This window comes from Ursus arctos, unplaced genomic scaffold (assembly GCF_023065955.2).
Source record: "Ursus arctos isolate Adak ecotype North America unplaced genomic scaffold, UrsArc2.0 scaffold_1, whole genome shotgun sequence".
Taxonomy (NCBI): domain Eukaryota; kingdom Metazoa; phylum Chordata; class Mammalia; order Carnivora; family Ursidae; genus Ursus; species Ursus arctos.
Window position 1 is genome coordinate 24,825,045 of NW_026622763.1, and position 22,501 is coordinate 24,847,545.

A 22,501-nucleotide genomic window follows, 5' to 3' on the forward strand; every position below is an offset into this window, starting at 1 on the left:
TATGGATGACAGCTGTTTCTTCTGTAAATATTTTCCCATTTATTGAATGGAGGCTTATGGCAGTTCAGGATATACTCCATCAGACATTTCAGCCTGAACTGCTTGGGGACGATTAAAGCAGTAACAAGGATAAAATTTCCGTTTTCAAATCTTTGCTACAACTTACATCTGAAAACACAACAGCTCCTCCAATTAAAATTGTACATTATGTCATTAATTTGAGATTTTCCTTTGCCCAGTACTGACTGGAGAAACAAATGAATTTATAAGACTCTACATCTTTTTTGCCCCTTCCCCTCAATAATGCCATAGTTTTTATAAAATCGAAGCGTAATTCCTATATTGATTTTCTAATCATATAACAAACTTGATGGGAATTTAAACATTTATGACCATATTTTGACAAATTGTGAAATATTTTAAAAAGATTAATGAGCCTATTAGCTAAAAGAAGGTCAGATAAGACATCTTTTTAACCAACAAAGAGGCTTGCAAAATTAGAAAGTCAAAAAAAAAAAAAAAGAGAGAGAGAGAGAAAATGAATTCTGATGAATTTAGTAACTCCATAATTATATAGTATTTACATTATCAGCAGTTAGAGGGGGAAAAAACAACAACAACAACATTGGTTTCAACTAAAAGATGACCTTAATGTTTAAGTAGTACCCATGAACTTGTATTATGCCCCTTTTAGAAATCCCAAATGTGTTGGATGTAAGTTTGTTAATAGTACAACTTTCAAGTAGTATTTCTGAAGCTTGCTAACTACAAGGTCTACTGCTAAGGGAACTTAAAGTCTTCTCTCTTTAACCTAAAACTACCCTGAGGCTCTTGTCTGGTGACCCCAAAGCAATTCTTAAGAGGGTGACAGGTTGTTTGTATCTCAGGTTAGGCCAGCAATATTAATGTGTTAAGGAACTGATATTCCCCAGCTTCTGCATGGTAAATTGTAGCCCTTTTTTCCTCCTTGCAATGCAGTTGTTGAAATCGACATTTAAAAATACTTTAAGCCTACAGCCTTATATTCCACAAAGCCCACCAGACACTGATCTATTATATTTTTTGATCTATTACATCTTTAATTGGTAACTACTTAAGATCAAACAATAAAAAAGAATTTCTTACCCTGCTATTGGATCTACTGCTATTGCCTTAGGATTATGAAGCTCCAGGTCAATCAGGGTGACACATACAGACCCGTTGTAATTACAAACAAAGATCCGGTCACTGACATGGTCCACGAAATAGAGATTTCTGGTAAGCCAGTCAATCGCCATTTGTTGCACATCTGAAAAACACACATACACAAAATCATTGCGTTACAGGTGCAAATTTAGTATCATAATACAAAGAGTACATAAGTATGCCCAAACCATCACAGGAGACATTCCAAAAGTAAAGGTAATTTTATGATTAAAAAAAAAAAAAAAACCTGCAAAGATAATTATTTGCTATGCCAAAATAAGTGATTTTATTATTCTGTAAAGTAATGACTACCTTTTAATACCTTTCTTCTCAAAGGACTGAAGATGATCTAGGCAAATCGGCAAATAATCTCTAAATCTTAAAATACAAGTATGTACAATAAAAATCTTTGTCCTAGTTCCCCCATTTATGCTAAATAGTTCATTCAACCCAATGGTTCAATGACATAGCCAAACTCTTCAGTTAATAAGAGTGAACTTTCTATAAGTCTAAGAGTAAACCCATATTTTCAGATCCTCTTCCATCAAAAAAAAAAAAAAAAGAAAGAAAGAAAGAAAGAAGAAAAGAAAAGAAAAGAAAAGAAAAGAAAAGGAGGAGTGGAAAAGGTAGAAAAGGAGATCTGTAAGATCTCTTTGTTTACAAAAAATATTCAAAGCGAAAGGAGGGTGATATGTTTTTCAATGGCAAACATAGGCATTATAAAACAGGCCTGCTCAAAGATGAATTCTCTAGAATGTCTTCAATAGTACTTTCTATGATGAAGGAAATATTTTACATCTATGTTGTCTAATAAAGTAGCTATTAGCCAAATGTGTCTACTGAACACTTAAAATGTGACTAGTGTGACTGGGAAGCTAAATCTGTATTGTATTTCATTTTAATGATCTCAGATTTAAATTTAAAAGATGTAGCTAGTGGCTACAATGGATAGACCAGGTTTAGGAGAATGTATTTGTGTTTGACTTGAATATCTTCCATTTGATCAGACCTATACCACTGGGGAATTTCATGCTAATTTGTAGATATTTATCTGGTAGAAAAGATAACCCAAAAAGTTATGGTCATACTGCCCTGTGAGGCATTAACCATTTTGATGCTCTCCTACAAACTTTATTTATATATTCTTTTTCCTTAAAATGCCTGCAAATATTCAATTCCACTAATGCTCTTAGATCTGCTGGGATGGTTCTCTCAGTAATTCCATAAATAAATTTCTGGCTCATACTTATTCTTGAATTTTATGACAGTCATGTTTTTTATCTATTGGAAATTATACTTCGATACCTCCTTGTTTAAACTTACTATGGATCTGTGATTCATTCACTAAGAAGTTTCCTTCTATAATCTCAACCTAAACATTCTTCCTACTCTGTTCTTCAAAATACTTCCTTAGTAACATGCTGCTTCAGTGAATGATACCTTTTCAACCGAAAGACTGACATAGATGCATGTGTCATTATTAGCACTCTTAATGGTATATTGTCAAAACAAGGTACAGAAAGTAGCAACTTTGTGGGAATTTCTATCATGGCTTACAAGGACAAGCACGGAGTGGATATTGCAATTCACTGGACACAAATCTTCAAGCTATCGATTACAGTTTCATTCCTGAATTGTACAGTCTTTATGGAAACATAACCATTTAAATGTTCCACAAACTACATGCAGCTTTTTTCAACCAGTTCAGCAATCAGGATTTTTAAAAAGCTGAACTATTTCTCTGTCTCCAGAAATCTGCAAATGCATGCTTTGTTTGTTTTTTATTCATTTTACCTTATTATACCAACTAGAGCACAGGACCCACTGTTTCAAATGTCATTTTAAATACCTTGGGTTCAGATAAAGTATGTGTCAGAGCCCATTCAATGACCCATCCCTCCTGCTAGGCATGCAGTTTGTGTAGTCTATGCAATTGTAATTTCAGACAAAAGGGCTTTTTGACAGCACTCACACCTTTTTTCAACTCTTCATCATTACAGAAAGATTCTCTGCTACTGAAACAATAGGTATTGTTAACAACCATCCAAGTCTGAAGCAACAAGGTCTCACTAAAGAACCTAATAATTAGCCAAACACTTAGTAATTGTGGGTATTGGCTTTGTTTCCTTTTCTTCTGTTTGAAGATTCTGTCTAGTTTTAATGTAATCTTTTATTAAGATTGGAGAATTGAGGCAATTAGGCAAAAAAGTTCAAGTAAGCAAGCTGACAGATACATAGATAAGTAAGTAAATAAATTTGGCTGAAATTAATTTATATGTTTCAGGAGATAGGTGAATCTTCCAGACAATGGATTCAGTATTTCTTTTTAATTTTGCTGAAATAGAACCAAGATCATAGGAAACTGGTAAAGATAATTGTAATCATTTTATGACATTATGAAAAAAAATCCCAAATTTGTAGACCCTTATTACTTAATATATTAACAGGAATATATTTAAATTTTTGTTCTAATAACAATAATAATAACATTATTGTTATTAGAACAAAAATTTAAATATATTCCTGTTAATATATTTCCTAGTTGCTTTTTATTCCTTTTCCAACTGAAGTCATCCTCTAGTAGACACCTCAAAAAATTAATTAATTTTCCTGAGTAATGTATCTTTGCTTAACTTACAATTTAATAGTGATCAGATCCCAGTCTCTATGAATTTAGATATTAATTTGTACACTGATAAATTGCAAATAATTTATGTCCAATAGAGATGCAAATGATTTCCATCAGGTAGTAAAGATAACCCTAATTTTATTGTCCAGTATGACATTGACTAGTTCTATATCTAATTTTAAAATCTTAAATTAATATATTTTTATTTCATTGATTGTAAATACTTCAGTCTCTTCTGTACTCTTTTGAACCAGATTTACCATCCTTCTGGTTCTCATTAGTGAGCTAAGTGACTCCTTAACACATATTCACTATATATTTGTACAAGTCGTGTTTTTAACTTTTTAGAAAGTTACACATTGACAACATATACTTCTTGATTTCTTTTCAATTTATTTGCTATATAATCTTCCACTTGCCAGAGATGGAAAATGCAAATGTCCACAAGAAGGAGAAAGATAAGATAACTAAGCAAAACTTGTTTGAAGGAACTATGACAATGCTAGAAGATAACCTGGAGTACACATCCACTTAAAAAGGTAGGCTCAATTCCAGCTGATTGTTTTGACTTCATAGAAATGCTTCATTATTTCAAAGGAACCCAAAATACAGTCTGTTGCTGCCTACAAGAGACTCACTTCAAATCTAAAGACACACACTGACTGAAAGTTAAGGAATGGGAAAAGATATCCATGTAAATGAAAAGGAAGAATGCTGAGGTAGAATGCTTACATCAGGCCAAACAGACTTTAACAAAAAACAAACATACAAACAAAAAGTTGCAACAAGAAACAAAGAAGGGCATTACATAATGATAAAGGGTAAATCCAACAAGAAGATATAACGTTTGTAAATATTTATGCACCCAACATAGGAACATCTAAATGTATAAAACAAATATTAACAGATACAAAGGGAGAAATTTATAGAAAAACTATAATAGTAGGAGACTTTAATACTCCACTTGCATCAGTGGATGTCCAGACAGAAAATTAATAAGAAAACAATGTCCTTGAACAACATATTAGAACAGATAGACTTAACAGAATACTTCAACTAAAAACAGCAGAGTACACATTCTTCTCAAGTGTTCATGGAATATTCTACAGGATAGATCACATAGCAGGGTATACAACAAATCTCAATAAATTTAAGAACACTGAAATCATATGAAGTATCTTTGCTGACCATAACACTATAAAATTAGAAATCAATTATAAGAAGAAAATTAAAAGAAAAGGAAACACAAACAGCATGCGATTAAACAATCCATATGTCAATGAAGAAATTAAAAAAGAAAAAATAGGGGCGCCTGGGTAGCGCAGTCGTTAAAGCGTCTGCCTTCGGCTCAGGGCGTGATCCCGGCGTTCCGGGATCGAGTCCCACATCGGGCTCCTCGGCTGGGAGCCTGCTTCTTCCTCTCCCACTCCCCCTGCTGTGTTCCCTCTCTCACTGGCTGTCTCTCTGTCACATAAATAAAATAAAATCTTTAAAAAAAAAAAATAAAATAAAATAAAATAAAAAAGAAAAAATAATACCTGAAACAAATGAAAATGGAAACACAATTGTCCAAAATCTATGGGACACAGCAAAAGCAGCTCTAAGAGGGAAATTTACAGAGATACAGGTCCAGTTCAAGAAATAGAAAAATATCAAAAAAAGCCCTTCTAGCCTTACACCTAAAGGAACTAAAAAATAAAACAACAAACAAAACCCAAAACCAGTAAAAGGAAGGAAATAATAAAGATTAGAGCAGAAGTAAATACAACAGAAACCAAAAAAGAATGGCCCCCAAAAGCCCCAAAACAAACCAAACAAAAACCAATAGGACAGATCAATAAAACCAGGAGCTGCTGGTTTGTTGAAAAGATCAATGAAATTGATAAACCTTTAGACATATGACTCATCCAAAAAAAAAAAAAAAAGACTCAAACAATCAGAAATGAAAGAGACATAATAACTGACACCACATAAATACAAAGGATTATAAGAGATTATTATGAAAAATTATAAGCCAACAAATTGGACAACCTAACAGATAAATTCCTAGAAACACACAACCTCCCAAAACTGAATCAGGAAGAAATAGAAAATCTGACAGACCAACTACCAGCAATGAATTTAAATCAGCAATCAAAAAATTCCCAACAAACAGAAGTCCAGGACCAGAAGTCTTCACAGGTGAATTCTATCAAACTTTTAAAGACAAGTTAATACCTATTGTTTTCAAACTATTCCAAAAAATAGAACAGGGAAGACACCTTCCAAAGTCATTCTTTGAGGCCAGCATTACCCTGATATCAAAACCAGATAAAGATATCACTAAATAAGAGAACTACAGGCCAATATCTCTGACGATCATACAGGCAAAAGTCCTCAACAAAATACTGGCAAACCCAATCCAACAATTCATAAAAAAGCATACACTGCAATTGAGTGGGATTTATTCCTGGGATGTGAGGGTGTTTCAGTATTTGCAAATCAATCAAACTGACACATCACATCAACAAGAGAAAGGATAAAAACTATATGGTCTTTTCAATTAATGGAGAAAAAACACTTAACAAAGCACAATACCCATTCATGATAAAACCATCGACAAAGTAAGTTTTGAAGGAACATGCCTCAACATAATAAACGCAATATAAGAAAAACCCACAGCTAATATCATACATAATGAGGTAAAAACAGAACTTGTCTCCTAAGATCAGGAACAAAACAAGGGCATTCACTTTCACCCCTTTGTTTCAACATAGTAGTGGAAGCCCTAGCCACAGCAATCAGACAACAAAAAGAAATAAAAGCCATCCAAATTGGTGGGGAAAAAATAAAACTTTCAATATTTGCAGATGAGAAGATACTATATATATAAATGAATTCGGTAACGTTGTGGGATATAAAATCAATATACAGAAATCTGTTGCATTTCTGTACATAAATAATGAAGCAGCAGAAAGAGAAATTAAGAAACCAATACCATTTTAATTGCATCAAAATAATAAAATGCCTAATAAATTTAACCAAAGAGTTGAAAGACCTGTACTCTGAAAACTATAGAACACTGATGAAAGAAATTGAAGACAAAACAAAGAAATAGGAAGAATTTCCATGCTCATGGATTGAAAGAACAAATATTGTGCAAATGTCTATACTACTCAAAGTAATTTACAGATTTAATTCATTCCTTATCAAAATACTATCAGCATTTTTTTGCAGAACCAGAACAAGCAATACTAAAATTTGTATGGGACCATAAAAGACCCCCCAAAACACCCAAAGCAATCTTGAAAATGAAGAACAAAACTGGAGGTATCACAATCCCAGATTTCAACATATACTATAAATCTGTAATAATCAAAACAATATGGTATGGGCACAAATATAGACACATAGATCAATAGAACAGAATAGAGGGCCCAGAAATAAACCTATGATTATATGCTCAACTAATCTTCCACAAAGGAGGCAAAAATAGGCAATGGGAAAAAGATAATCTCTTCAACAAGAAACAAAACAAATAAACAAAAACAAAGTTATCTTCCTCCTTTGTTAGGAAAAATGGACAGCTACATGCCAAAGAACGAAGCTGGACCACTTTCTTACATCATATATAAAAAGAAACTCAAAATAGATTAAGGACCTAATATGAGACCTGAAAGCATAAAAATCCTACTACAGAGCACAGGCAGCAATTTTTTGACTTGGCCATAGCAGCATTTTTCTAGGTATGTATCCTGAAGTGAGTAAAACAGGAAAAATAAACCACTGGGACTACATCAAAATAAAAAGCTTCTGCACAGAAAAGAAAACAGTAAAACGAAAAGACAGCCTACTAGAGGGGAGAAGATCTTTACAAATGACATAAATGATAAAGAATTAGTATGCAAAATATATAAAGAACTTATGCAACTCAGTGCCAAAAAAAACCCAGACATAATCCAATTAAAAATGGGCATAAGACAGCAACAGACATTTCTCCAAAGAAGGCATACATATGAACAACAGCCACATAAAACAGATGCTCAATACCACTAATCCTCAGGGAAATGTAAGTCAGAATGGCTAAAATCAAGAACACAAGAAACAGCAAGTGCTGGTAAGGATGTGGGGAAAACAAAAATCCAAAAACCTGTGCACTGCTGATGGGAATACAAACTGGTGAAGCCACTGTGGAAAACAGTATGGATATTCTCCAGAAAGTAAAAAATAAAATTACTATATAATACAGTAATTCTACTACTGGGTATTTACCCAAAGAATATGAAAACACTAATTCAAAAAGATACATGAACCCATATGTTTACTGCAGCATTAATTATAATAGCCAAATTATGAAAGCAGCCCAAGTATCCATCAAGTGATGAATGCATAAAGAAGATGCAGTGTGTGTGTGTGTGTGTGTGTGTGTGTGTACACATACATAGGAGCATATGTACAATGGAATACTACTCAGCAATAAAAAAGAATGAAATCCTTCCATTTGCAACAATGTGGATGGATCTAGAGATTACAGTGCTAAGTGAAAAAAGCCATCAGAGAAAGACAAATACCATAGGATTTCACTCATCCATGGAACTTAAGAAAAAAATAAATAAATAAACAAAAACAAAGAATAAAGAGACAAACCAAAAAAGAACTCTTAACTATAAAGAGCAAACTGTAAGGTGGGGGGGAGGGGGGATGAGTGAAATAGGTGAAAGGGAGTAAGAGTATACTTATCATGAAGAGCTCTGAGTATTGTATAAAATGGTTGAATCAATACATTGTACACCTGAACCTAATATAACACTGTATGTTGACTACACCGGAATCAAAATTTTATAAATAATAAAGTGGGTTCCTTGTAATTAAAAAAAAAAAGAAAAAAGAAATAAAAGTCATTCAAATGGTTAAGGTAAAGTAAAAAATTGTTAAGGAAAAAGTAAAACCGTTACTATTTTTAAATGACATAATACTATACATCAAAAAATTAAAAAAAAAAAATCTAAAGCCTCTATCCCAAAACTATTAGAATAAATGAATTCAGTAAAGTTGCATAATACAAAATCAATAGACATATATCTACTGCATTTCTATATACTAATAATGAACGATAGGAAAAGAAATTTAGGAAATTATCCCATTTATAATGACATAATAAAGAATAAAATATGGAGGAATAAACTGAATCAACGAAGTGAAAGACTTATACTCTAAAAACTCTAAGACACTTATGACATAAATTGATGACACAAATAATGGAAAGATAAATTATGCTCACAGATCAGAAGTATTAATATTATTAAAATGTCTTTACTAAGGGGGAGGGAAAAAGATGGCAGAGGAGTAGGAGACCCTGTTTCAGCTGGTCCCCTGAATCGAGCTGGATATCTACCAGACCATCCGGAACACCCACGAAATCAGCCTGAGACGTAAGATACATCTGGATCTCTGGATCTCTACAAATGAACATCTCCTGTGCTGGGTTTTGAGGTACAAAGCAGGGAGCTGGGAGTCTGTGCACGGATATCGGAAAATAAATGGAAGCGGGAGGGAGCCGCTGCGCTCAGGCGCCAGGAAACGGAAGCCTCCTGTGCTGGGGAGTGGGCGGGACTCCCCGACCTGTAGCCAGAGCAAAACCAGACTGAAATCGGGAGCTCAGGAGCGTGTGCGCAGGAACTGGGGGTGGCTGGTGGTTTTAGAAGCACAAAAGGCAGAGACATGCCAGCCCTGGGAGCAAGGACTGGGAGAGTGGCTGTGGGGAGCACAACCGGGACGCTGCGGGTTTTCAGCAGCACCAACAGAAACAGAGTTAGAGTGGCCAGGAGAGCTCAGTGAAGAACAGACTTCGATCTCTCTGTTCTGAGACAGAGGCTAAGATATGGCTGCTGCTACTGTGACTCTCAGAAGAGTCACAGAAAGCCGCCAGGGAAAGCTGCCAGAGAACAAAAGCCCGGAAAAACTGGTTCTCACTGTGCCCACGCCCCCCCCCCCTCCCATACACACACAGGGGAGAGGGCAACTCTACCCAAACAGGGTTGCCTGAGTATCAGTGCAGCAGGCCCCTCCCCCAGAAGGCAGGCTGAAAAAACAAGAAGGCCACATCCCTAAGGTCCCTATAAAACAAGTACATCTTGCTTGGGTCCTGGTCAATAATTTGGCTCTGTCCATCCCCGCAACCACACCTCATCAGAATGACAGGAGGAGGAACCCCCAACAAAGGAAAGAAACAGAGACTGCGGCCTCTGCCACAGAACTAATAGATACGGATATAACCAAATTGTCAGAAATGGATTTCAGAGTAACAATTGTCAAGATGATGTGTAGGCTTGAAAAAAATAATATTAGCAAAAATATAGAATCTCTAAGGGCTAAAATGAGAACAAATCTGGTGGAAATTAAGAATTCTATGAATGAAATTCAGTTTAAACGGATGCTCTGATGGCCAGGGTAAATGGGGCAGAAGAACGAATTAGTGAGTTAGAGGATGAGATGATAGAAAAGAAGGAAAGAGAAGAAACATGGCTTAAAAAACTCCACTTTCAAGAAAAAAGACTACGGGAGATTACGGACTCAATGAAACATTCCAATGTCAGAATCATCAGCAACCCCGAGGGGGTGGAGAAAGACAGAGGTCTAGAAGAGATACTAAAAATTGTAGCTGAGAACTTCCTTAATCTGGCAAAGGAAACAAGCATTTGTGTCCAAGAGGCAGAGTGGACCCTACCAAGATCAATGAGAACAGACTGACACCACGTCATATAATAGTGCAATTCTCAAATCTTAGATCCAAGGAAACAATCTAGAAAGTGGCGAGGGGGAAGAGATTCCTCATGTACAGAGGGAGGAACATCAGAATAACGTCATACTTGTCTACAGAGACCTGGCAAGCCGGAAAAAGCTGGCAAGACATATTCAGAGCACTAAGTGAGAAGAACATGCAGCCAAAGATTCTTTATTCAGCAAGGCTGTGATTCAGAATGGATGGAGAGATAAGGAACTTCCAAGACCGGCAAAAACTGAAAGAATATGTGACCTCCAAGCCAGCCCTACAGGAAATATTAAGGGGGGGTTCTATAAAAGTGAAAAGACCCCAAGAGTGATACAGAACAGAAATTTACAGAGACAATCTATAGAAACAAGGACCTCAGAGGCAACATGACAACATTAAAATCATATCTCTCAATAATCACTCTCAATGTGAATGGCCTAAATGCTCCCATAAAACATCACAGGGTTGCAGATTGGATAAAAAGACATGACCCATCCATATGCTGTCTACAAGAGATTAATTTTGAACCTAAAGATGCATCCAGACTGAAAGTGAAGGGATAGAAAACCATTTTTCATGCCAACGGACCTCAACAGAAAGCTGGGATAGCAATTCTCATATCAGACAGATTAGATTTTAAGCTAAAGACTGTGGTTAGAGATACAGAAGGACACTATGTTATTCTTAAAGGGTGTATCCAACAAGAGAATCTAACAATTATAAATATCTATGCCCCCAACAGGGGAGCAGCCAGATACATAAGCTAACTCTTAACCAGAATAAAGAGACATATAGATAATAATATGTAGGAGACCTCAATACTCCACTCTCAGTAATAGATCATCTAAACAGAAAATCAACAAAGAAACAAGAGCTTTGAATGACATACTGGACCAGATGGAACTCATAGATATATACAGAACACTACATCCTAGAACAACAAAATACTTATTCTTTTCGAATGCACATGGAACTTTCTCCAGAACAGACCATATACTGGGTCACAAAACAGGTCTCAACTGATACCAAAGACTGAGATTATTCCCTGCGTATTTTCAGACCACAATGCTTTGAAACTGGAACTCAGTCACAAGGAAAAATTTGAAAAAAACTCAAACACTTGGAAACTAAGACCCATACTGCTTAAGAATGATTGGGTAAACCAGGAAATTAAAGAAGAACTTAAGCAATTTATGGAAACCAATGAGAAGGAAAGCAAATTGGTCCAAAACCTATGGGACACTGCAAAGGCGGTCCTAAGGGGAAAATACATAGCCATCCAAGCCTCACACAAAAGAATAGAACAATCTAAAATGCAGTCCTTATATTCTCACCTTAAGAAGCTGGAGATTGAATAGAAGAATAGGCCTAACCCCTGCACGAGAAGACAATTAATTAAGATTAGAACAGAGATCAATGAATTAGAAACCAGGAGCATAGTAGAGCAGATCAACAGAACTAGAAGCTGGTTCTTTGAAAGAATAAATAAGATCGATAAGCCACTGGCCAGACTTATTCAAATGAATAAAGACCCAAATTAATAAAAGTATGAATTAAAGGGGGGAGATCACGACCAACACCAAGGAAATAGAAACAATGATTAGAAACTATTATCAACAACTATATGCCAATAAATTAAACAACCTGGAAGAAATGGATGCCTTTCTGGAAACCATTAAACTACCAAGACTGAAACAGGAAGAGATTGATCATCTAAACAGACCGATTAATTGCGAAGAGATTGAGGCAGTGATCAAAAACCTCCCAAAACACAAGAGTCCAGGGCCTGATGGATTCCCCAGGGAATTCTACCAAACATTCAAAGAAGAAATAATACCTATTCTCCTGAAGCTGTTTCAAAAAGTAGAAATAGTGGGGCGCCTGGGTGGCACAGCAGTTAAGCGTCTGCCTTCAGCTCAGGGCGTGATCCCAGCGTTATGGGATCGAGCCCCACATCAGGCTCCTCCGCTAGGAGCCTGCTTCTTCCTCTCCCACTCCCCCTGCTTGTGTTCCCTCTCTCGCTGGCTGTCTCTCTCTCTCTGTCGAATAAATAAATAAAATCTTTAAAAAAAAAAAAACAAAAAGTAGAAATAGAAGGAAAATTGCCAAACTCATTCTATGAGGCCAGCATTACTTTGATCCCAAACGAGGCAAAGACCCCATCAAAAAGGAGAATTACCGACCGATATCCCTGATGAATACGGATGCCAAAATTCTCAGCCAGATCCTCACTAATAGGATCCAACAGTACATTAAAAGGATTATCCATCACGACCAAGTGGGATTCATCCCTGGGATGCAAGGGTGGTTCAACATTCGCAAACTTATCAGTGTGGTAGATCACATTAATACGAGAAGAGACAAGAACCATATGATGCTCTCAATTGATGCAGAAAAAGCATTTGACAAAATACAGCATCCTTTCCTGAATAAACCCCTTCAGAGTGTAGGGATAAAGGGTACATTCCTCAATTTCATAAAAACCATCTATGAAAAGCCTACAGTGAATATCATTCTCAGTGCGGAAAAGCTGAGAGCCTTTCCCTTAAGATCAGGAACACAAGGATGTCCACTCTCACCATTATTATTCAACATAGTTCTAGAAGTCCTAGCAACAGCAATCAGATAACAAAAAAGAATAAAAGGTATTCAAATTGGCAAAGAATAAGTCAAATTCTCTCTCTTCGCAGATAACATGATACTTTATATGGAAAACCCAAAAGACTCCACCCCCAAATTACTAGAACTCATACAACAATTCAATAATGTGGCAGGATACCAAATCAATGCTCATAAATTGGTTGCATTTCTATATACGAATAATGAGACTGAAGAAAAATTAGGGAATCAATTCCATTTACAATAGCACCAAAAACCATAAGATATCTCAGAATAAACTTACCCAGAGAGGTAAAGGATCTATACTCTAGAAACTACAGAACACTGATGAAAGACATTGAAGAAGACACAAAAAGATGGAAAAACATTCCATGCTCATGGATTGGAAGAATAAACATCGTTAAAATGTCTATGCTACCCAGAGCAATCTACACTTTCAACGCCATCCCGATCAAAATACCAATGACATTTTTCAAAGAACTGGAACAAACAATCCTAAAATTTGTGTGGAACCAGAAAAGACCCTGAATCGCCAAGGAAATGTTGAAAAAGAAAAACAAAGCTGGGCGCATCACGTTGCCTGATTTTAAGCTATACTACAAAGATGTGATCACTAAGACGGCATGGTACTGGCACAAAAACGGACACATGGACCAATGGAACAGAATACGGACTCCAGAAATGGACTCTCGGCTCTATGGTCAACTAATCTTTGACAACGCAGGAAAAAACATCCAGTGGAAAAAAGACAGTCTCTTCAATAAATGGTGCTGGGAAAATTGGAGAGCTATACACAGAAGAATGAAACTTGACCACTCTCTCACACCATACACAAAGAAAAACTCCAAATGGATGAAAGACCTCGATTTGAGACAGGAATCCATTAAAATCATAGAGGAGAACATAGGCTGTAACCTCTTTAACATCGGCCACAACAACATCTTTCATGACACGCCTCCAAAGGCAAGGGAAACAAAAGAAAAAATGAATTGTGGGACTTCATCAAGATAAAAAGCTTCTGCACAGCCAAGGAAACAGTCAACAAAACAAAGAGGCAACCCAGGGAATGGGTGAAGATATTTGCAAATGACACTACAGAGAAAAGGCTGGTTGGTATCCAAGATCTATAAAGAACTTCTCAAACTCAATACCCAAGAAACAAATAATCACATCAAAAAATGGGCAGAAGATATGAACAGACACTTTCCCAATGAAGACATACAAATGGCTAACAGACACATGAAAAAGTGTTCAAAATCATTAGCCATCAAGGAAATTCAAATCAAAACCACATTGAGATAGCACCGTATGCCAGTAAGAATGGCAAAAATTGACAAGACAAGAAACAGCAAATGTTGGAGAGGATGTGGAGAAAGCGGAACCCTCTTCCACTGTTGGTGGGAATGCAAGTTGGTACAGCCACTTTGGAAAACAGTGTGGAAGTCCCTCAGAAAGTTAAAAATAGAGCTACCCTATGACCTAGCAATTGCACTACTGGGTATTTACCCCAAAGATACAGACGTAGTGAAGAGAAGGGACATATGCACCCCAATGTTCATAGCAGCATTGGCCACAAAAGCTACACTGTGGAAGGAGCCAAGATGCTCTTCAACAGATGAATGGATAAAGAAGATGTGATCCATATATACAATGGAATATTTCTCAGCCATCAGAAAGAACAATTACCCAACATTTGCAGCAACATGGACAGGCCTGGAGGAGATTATGCTAAGTGAAATAAGTCAAGCAGAGAAAGACAATTATCATACGGTTTCACTCATTTGTGGAACATAAGAAATAGCAGGGAGATTGGTAGGAGAAGGAAGGGAATAATGAAGGGGGGGTAAACAGAAGTGGGAATGAACCACGAGAGACTATGGACTCTGGGAAACAAACTGAGGGTTTCAGCGGGGAGGGCGGTGGGGTGATGGGCTAGCCCAGTGATGGGTATTAAAGAGGGCACGTATTGCATGGAGCACTGGGTGTTATATGTAAACAATGAATCATGGGACACTACATCAAAAACTAATGATGTACTATATGGTGACTAACATAACATAATAAAAATTAAAAACAAAATGTCTGTACTATCCATGCAATCTACAGATTCAGTCAATCTCTATCAAGCTACCAACATGTATTTTCACAAAACTAGAATAAGAATCCAAAAATTTGCAAGGAACCACAAAAAACACCAAATAGCCAAAGCAATCTTAGGAATGAAGAATAAAGCCACAGGCACCGTGCTCCTGAATTTCAAACTATACTACAAAGCTATAATAATCAAAACATTATGGTACTGGCACAACAACAGACACAATAGGTCAATGGAGCAGAATAGAGAGCCCAGAAATAAACCTATGCTTATAGGGTCAATTGGTCTATAACAAAGGAGGCAAGAATATACAATGGAAAAAAAGACAGTGTCTTCCATTATTGGTGTTGGGAGAACTAGACAGCTACATGCAAAAGAAGGAAAATGGACTAATTTCTAACATCATATATAAAAATAAACTTAAAATGGATTAAAGACTTAAAAATAAAACCTGAAACCATAAAACTCTAGAAAAAAAGTAGGTAATACAGTCTTTGACATTGGTCTAAGTGATACATATATTTTTAACTCTCTATCCTCAGCTAGGGCAATAAAAACGAAAAAAAAAAAAAAAAACACAAAACAAAAGACCACATCAAAGTAAAAAGCTTTTGGACAGCAAAGGAAACCATCAACCAAAAGAAAAGTCAATGTATTAATGGGAGAAGATATTTGTAAATGATATATACAAGAAGGGGTTACCATCCAAAAATATATAAAGAACTCATAAACAGATACCAGTAAGCAACCAATCTGATTAAAAAATGGGCAGAGGATCCAAATAGACATTTTCCCAAAGATATACAGTTGGCTAACAGACACATGAAAAGATACTCAACATCACTGATCATCAGGGAAATGTAAATCAAAACCACAATGAGATACCACCTCTTAACTGTCTGAATGGCTCTTATCAAAAAGACAAAAAATGTGCACTGTTTGTGGGGATGTAAATTGGTGCTGTCACCTTGGAAAACAGTATTGGGGTTTCTCAAAAAATTAAAAATAGAACTACCAGAGGATGTAGCAATTCCACTTCTAGGTATTTATGCAAGGGAAATGAAAACAGTGGTTTGAAAAGACATATGCACCCCTATGTTCATTGCAGCATTATTTACAATAGTCATGACAAGGAAACAACCTAAATGTCCATCAAAAGATGAATGGGTAAAGGTGACATGGTGTAAACATAAATGTAATATTACTCAACGATTTAAAAAAAAGATACCTTGTGTCATTTGTGACAATGTGGCTGGACCAAGAGTACATTACACTAAATGAAAGAAATCCTAGAAAAAGCAATACCATGTGACTTCACTTAAATGTAGAATCTAAAAAACAAAACAAAACAAAAACAGACTATAGATACAGAGAATAAAGTGATGATTTTCCAGAAGGTTAAGGAAGTGGGAGGTTGGATGAAATAGGTGAAGGGGATTAAGAGGTACAGTATTCCAGTCATAAAATAAATAAGACACAGGGATGCAATGTAATATACAGCATAGGGCATACAGTCAATAATATTGTAACAATTTTGCATGGTGACACATGGTAAGTGGATGTGACCATTTTGTAAAGCATATAAATATGTACTATGTCATAGATCTGAAACTAACATTGTATATTAATTTTTCTTCAATTAAAAAGAAAAAAACAGGGACAATAAAAATAAATAAATAAAAATAACAAAGAAGCCCAAAATCCAGATTTTTGGATTTCATTTGCAGTCTCCCAATTTTTAAATATGTAAACTAATTTTTAAAAATTATAAAGCATTATATGTATCAAACAAAACTTGTCTTAGCCAAACTGGATCAAATCATCAGTGTGATTCCACCAAAGCAAAGAGTATATATAATTTATTTCAGTCTAACCCTATACTTAAAGTATGTTCTTGAGAAAGTCAGTAATATCTATAGAAGTCATTGCTCTTATATTCAATGAATATAATATCCAATTTACAAAGTGGTGAGGAGATTAAATCAGAAAAAAAATATTAAGAATCCAATACAATGACATGCAGTAAGTATTCCATGAATATTAGCTGTCTTCCAGAGGCAGAAGGATGTTGCCCTTAGTTTACATCTCTATGCGTTCTTGTAATATTTATTACTAGGGAATGGCATGTTACTAGATAAAATCATAAATAGTTAATGATAAGATAGACACTTACTGGGTTTGATAATTTTAAAATATGCCCAAAAATGTTTTTATACTGTTCTTTTCAGGAGGTGAAACAATATTCTCCCCTTTGAGTGCAGGATATTCTTTGTGACTTTTTGTACTGAATAGAATGTGGTAGAAAAGACACGGTGTGATTTTCAAGGATAAGCCATAAGAGGCATTACAACTTCCCTTTTGTTCTTTCTCTCTGGATCACTCTGGTGAAAGCCAAATGCCATGCTATGAGGATACTCAAGCAACCCTGTGCAGAGGCCCATTTTGCAAGGAACAGACACCTATGGCCAACAGTCACAAGAATGAGGTTGGAAATATATCTTCCAGCCCAGTTAAATTACTGGATGCCTGTTAGCAGTCCAGTTTAGGCTAACATCTTATTACAACCTCAAAAGAAACCTTACGCTAAGCAACTCCTGAATTTCTGACACACAGAAAGTATAATAGGTGCTCTTTTCAAGCCACTAAGTTTGGGGTAATTTGTTATGCAGCAATAGAGAACTACTACACTGGTAAAATCCCTGTAGTTTTTAAAGATAGATTTTATTGTCTTCCTACCACTTGGATATCACTTACAGAGGCATATCTGAACTGAACTGTCACTACAGATAACTGGTTTGGTTCCTTTAAATTACCTGTAGTGCAGATTAATGCTTAAACACAGAGGATACTCTATAAATGCTCATAAATGAACCCTGGGAGATTTAAAGACAACTTTTCTTATTTCTCTTGAAAATTTTTGCTTTATTTTTACAAAGTGTGGTTCTGTGCTGAAACAACTATATTTGGGTACAGTCAAGGTATGAATCTCTTACATAGTCCCCTCTAGAGAAGGGCAGTGTCAGATAGTACAAATGACTTATGGAGTGACTGGTCAGAGAGGGTATCCTTAGAAGAATGGTATTTTAACTAAGTTCAAAATAAGATGGTTGACCATGTGGAGATTTAAGGGCATAGCCTACCAAACAAGACTGAGCTTGGCATGTTCTCAAAATGAGGAGCATGGATGTGAGGAGCTATATCATAGCTAAAATATGAATGAATGAGAACAGATGAGGTAAGAGAGACTGGTAGGTGCATGCAAACTACAGTAGATGGGTAGATTTCATAAACATCATATTGAAAAACCAGGGGATTATTTTATTTTAAATGTAATTTTTATTTTTATCATACTGTAAATGTACACCGATTTAAAAAGTCAAACACCCCATCAAGTCTGACAGTAAAATGTAGCAGTGTCCACTTCACCTCTTCTCTTTTCACTGTTTTAGCTATCTCAACTGTACTCACTTCCATAATTCTATATAACATGTCTCTACTATAATTTTAGTGTTTTTGAAGTTATTTATATAATCTATTGACTTTTTGTTACACAAGATTAGGATTTAACTTTTTATGCCCCTCCACACATACATACCAATACGCATTCATGCTTTCTCTCCCTCCATCCTCCCTCAATCTTAATTTGTAGTGATATTAATACTAAATGTTTTATAATTATGACTATATAAATTTTTGTTGAGGGGCGCCTGGGTGGCTTAATCGTTAAGCATCTGCCTTCGGCTCAGGGCGTGATCCCAGGGTCCTGGGATCAAGCCCCACATCGGGCTCCTCTGCTGGGAGCCTGCTTCTTCCTCTCCCACTCCCCCTGCTTGTGTTCCCTCTCTCACTGGCTCTCTGTCTGTCAAATAAATAAATAAATAAATAAATAAATAAATAAAATCTTTAAAAATTTTTTTTGTTGAAAAGCAAAGAAAAGTTTCATACTTCCTTCCCTGAAGAACTTTTGTTTTTTCAGAGTTCTTTTTTTCTTGTTGTTTTTTCCTTTGGTATGATTTAGGTGTAATTTATTATTGCATATTTCTACCAAATAATTCTAAAACTCCCCCTAAGTGGAAACCAAACAAAATGAAAACAAAACAAAAAACAAAAAACAAATTCATCTATATAGATAGATAGATAGATTTTATATATATATATATTGCTTTTGGCATCCTTCCTGTTGCCTGACATCCCCTTGTTTCAATCTGTACTAGCCTGCTCTATAGCCATAATCCTGGGCTTTTTTTGTTTGTTTGTTTTTGTTTTTTTATTCCGTTCAGACATTTATCATTTAACTGCCTCAGAGATGAAGCATCTCATTTTCTGCTAATGTAGGGGATAAGAGGTTGCCTCGCTGTAGGGACTAGGGTAGGGGATCTAGTAGCCGAGCTATTCTGAAAATAGGTTCTAAGCTAATCCACTTATTACTAGTCTTATCCTATAACCCCACCTTTAGAGGTGACCGGATTCTAACTTTTGAGCCTCTCCAAGGTTCTTTATATTGCCATCCCATCTACACTCAGCAAAGCAGAGAAACATTAAACATAATTCATTCATCATTTAATCATCTGCTCTTTATTATCCAAAATTATCTCAAATGCTTTATCTCCTCTCTCTTTCTTTCTTTTTGGATTAATAAAATTAAAGACATTTCTTTACAGCATTTACAGGGGCATTCCAAAAAAGAACAAATATATTATAAACACTTCTGTTCAATCTGCAGTGTTTAATGGAAAACCCCTGGGGACAGTTTCAAGCAGAAAAGTTAGATGTCTGTTTAGCTTTTTAAAAAGATCATTCTAGCTGTTGTATGGATAAAAGGGATAAGTCTGAAAGCAGGTGACCAGTTAGGGAAGATTCTGTAAATTCCAGGAGAGAGATGGTGGCTTCAAAGAGTATCAGAGCAAAGGTGAGCCTATGCAGTATATACTATACACATTTCCTTTGTCAAAATTAAATATATAATCATGTTTAAAGGAACACATGTTAAGTTATAGTCTAGCTTAGATGAAGAAGCCAAGAATGATAGAAAATTTGAAGACATCACAGAAAATCAGAAACATTCCAAACACAGATTGCTTCTACCCACATGTCTATTCTTTTTGTATATTATGACTATTTTAGCTTAGCATTTTTATTTCCACACAAAGATTGTCCCTCAAGCTGTGATGTTGCCTTCACTAAAGAGAGTTATATTGTTTCTAATATAAATATAGAGAAGAGCAGGTAAAAATAAAATTTTAAAAATGGTAAGATTGTAAAGAAACTGTTTTCCTCCATTTATGTGTCTCTTGGTTTAAGTGGTAAATTAACATTTAAATTTTATATCATATTTCTTTGCCAGAACATTTGAAAATGCTCATTGAATGATAAGATGTAATTGCATCTATTTTTATATGTCACCATAATCTTTATCAAGAAGCATGTACTCACTTTATCCCTACATGACATTAAATAAACTGAATTGAGTAAACAAAGCCTCTGTCTGTTTGGTATAATAATTAAAATGGTATTACAGAAGTTTAATTTGGTGTACTGTGGGCAGGCATATCCTTAATCGAGAATAGACTCTGGCACATAAGAGAGCTTTCTCTTTTTCCTTTAACTAATGAAAGACTGCCTCTTCTTAGGCTCCAATTCTGTTTCTTAAGCACATGAAATGTAGTCAAAATGATCACCAAGGCCAGTTCTTTAGACGAATAGTCACAAAGTTCCACATACAATCTGTGCATGTCTTTATGAGAAAAGACAAGGAAGGTGCTTCTGACATGGGACGGTGGGCCAATATTCGGTAGTTGTGTAAGTCTTCAGTGTTCTTATGTTTTCTCTTGTGAGGAAGGAACAACTGTTCCACTATTTCTCAATTCCATCTTCTAACCCACACTACAAACCAATCTTATTTCCTATAGTGTATGCACTTAGAAAATATGCAAGTGTTATTCTCTCTCTATAGCAAAGACAAAATGAAACAAAACACACAAACACACAAACAAAAAACAAAACCAGTTTGCACAAATGTTTTTCCCACTAGCCGAACTTTGCATTCTTATTTGACTCAAATAAATTAATCCTTATTTGACAACGCAAATGGTTCATCCTTTGTTTTAGTTTTATTGGTCCTCACTTCATCCCAAACTACATCTATCCCAAATCTTAAGAGCTTTACCTGAAATAGTGTTTAGCCCATGGTAAGTGCCCAGTAAATGTTTCCAAATCAATACTGCTGTTCTGTTCAGGCTAGTCTTTGCTCAAGAAACTCCTTGCCTAAAATCTGTGTCCTCACCTCTAAATCAATCAGTTTGGGAGTCATCTTAAGTCACAGCCCCTTTGTTCTTTAATCAGCTGCAATATTTTCCTTGATTTTACCTGTGAGCTCAAATTTGGCAGGTCACTATTTTTTACCCAGGAAAGATGTATATAAGAAGGTTTTACATTATTTAATGTGGACAAGTACTATTACAAAAGCAGATAACAATTTGCTGGAATGAGTACCCAGGGTGAGTTACAATAGTTGAGGGATGATAGTGCCACATAACAGTTGGAAGAATAACGACAACTGGTGAACCTAAGTGAATAAGAAGGGACAATAAACCAAAGATCAGAAGACTGCCCTGACAAAATGTTGTACTGGGGATGAAATGCCATCACATCTATTTTTGCATTAAAACTGCCATATCTTGACTTCTACAGCCTTACTGCTTCCAATTCTCTACAGTCCTTCTTTGCTGTCTATTCCTCCCAAGAATCATTTCATGACTCTCAGACCTTTGCAGCTCTTATTAAGAATTTATTGGCACCTTGCCCATGGTTTGTCTCTGAGACCACTGGTTACCTTGACTTCTGGTTGCACACATTGGATTACTTCAGATTATCTTTGACTCATATCCCTAAAAACACATTTTTTAAAAAGATTTTATTGTTTTATTGGAGAGAGAGAGACAGAGATAGTGAGAGAGAGTAGGAGCAGGGAAGAAAGGGAGAAGCAGGCTCTCCTCTGAGCAGAGAACCCAACGTGGGCCCAATCTCAGGGACCTGGGATCATGACCTGAACCAAAGACAGACACTTAACTGACTGAGACACCCAGGCATCCCTAAAAACACAAACTTTTGATTAAATGATGATTATTACTATGCATTTATATTATATATAATGCAATTATCATGTCATCTTATATAATATTACATTATTATTGTTTATTGTTCATATTTGTCATATTTCTTA

The 22,501-nt window shown here is 35.7% G+C and overlaps 1 protein-coding gene across 1 annotated transcript in view; it reads right to left on the minus strand.

Annotated features, from left to right (window-relative positions):
- The window catches only part of LRP1B (LDL receptor related protein 1B), a 1,450,575-nt gene that overhangs the window by 905,501 nt on the left and 522,573 nt on the right, over nt 1-22,501 (minus strand). The window contains exon 7 of the mRNA XM_057306380.1: nt 1,126-1,288. Within this exon, the coding sequence (XP_057162363.1) occupies nt 1,126-1,288 (163 nt within the window). The remainder of the gene's footprint in view (nt 1-1,125; nt 1,289-22,501) is intronic.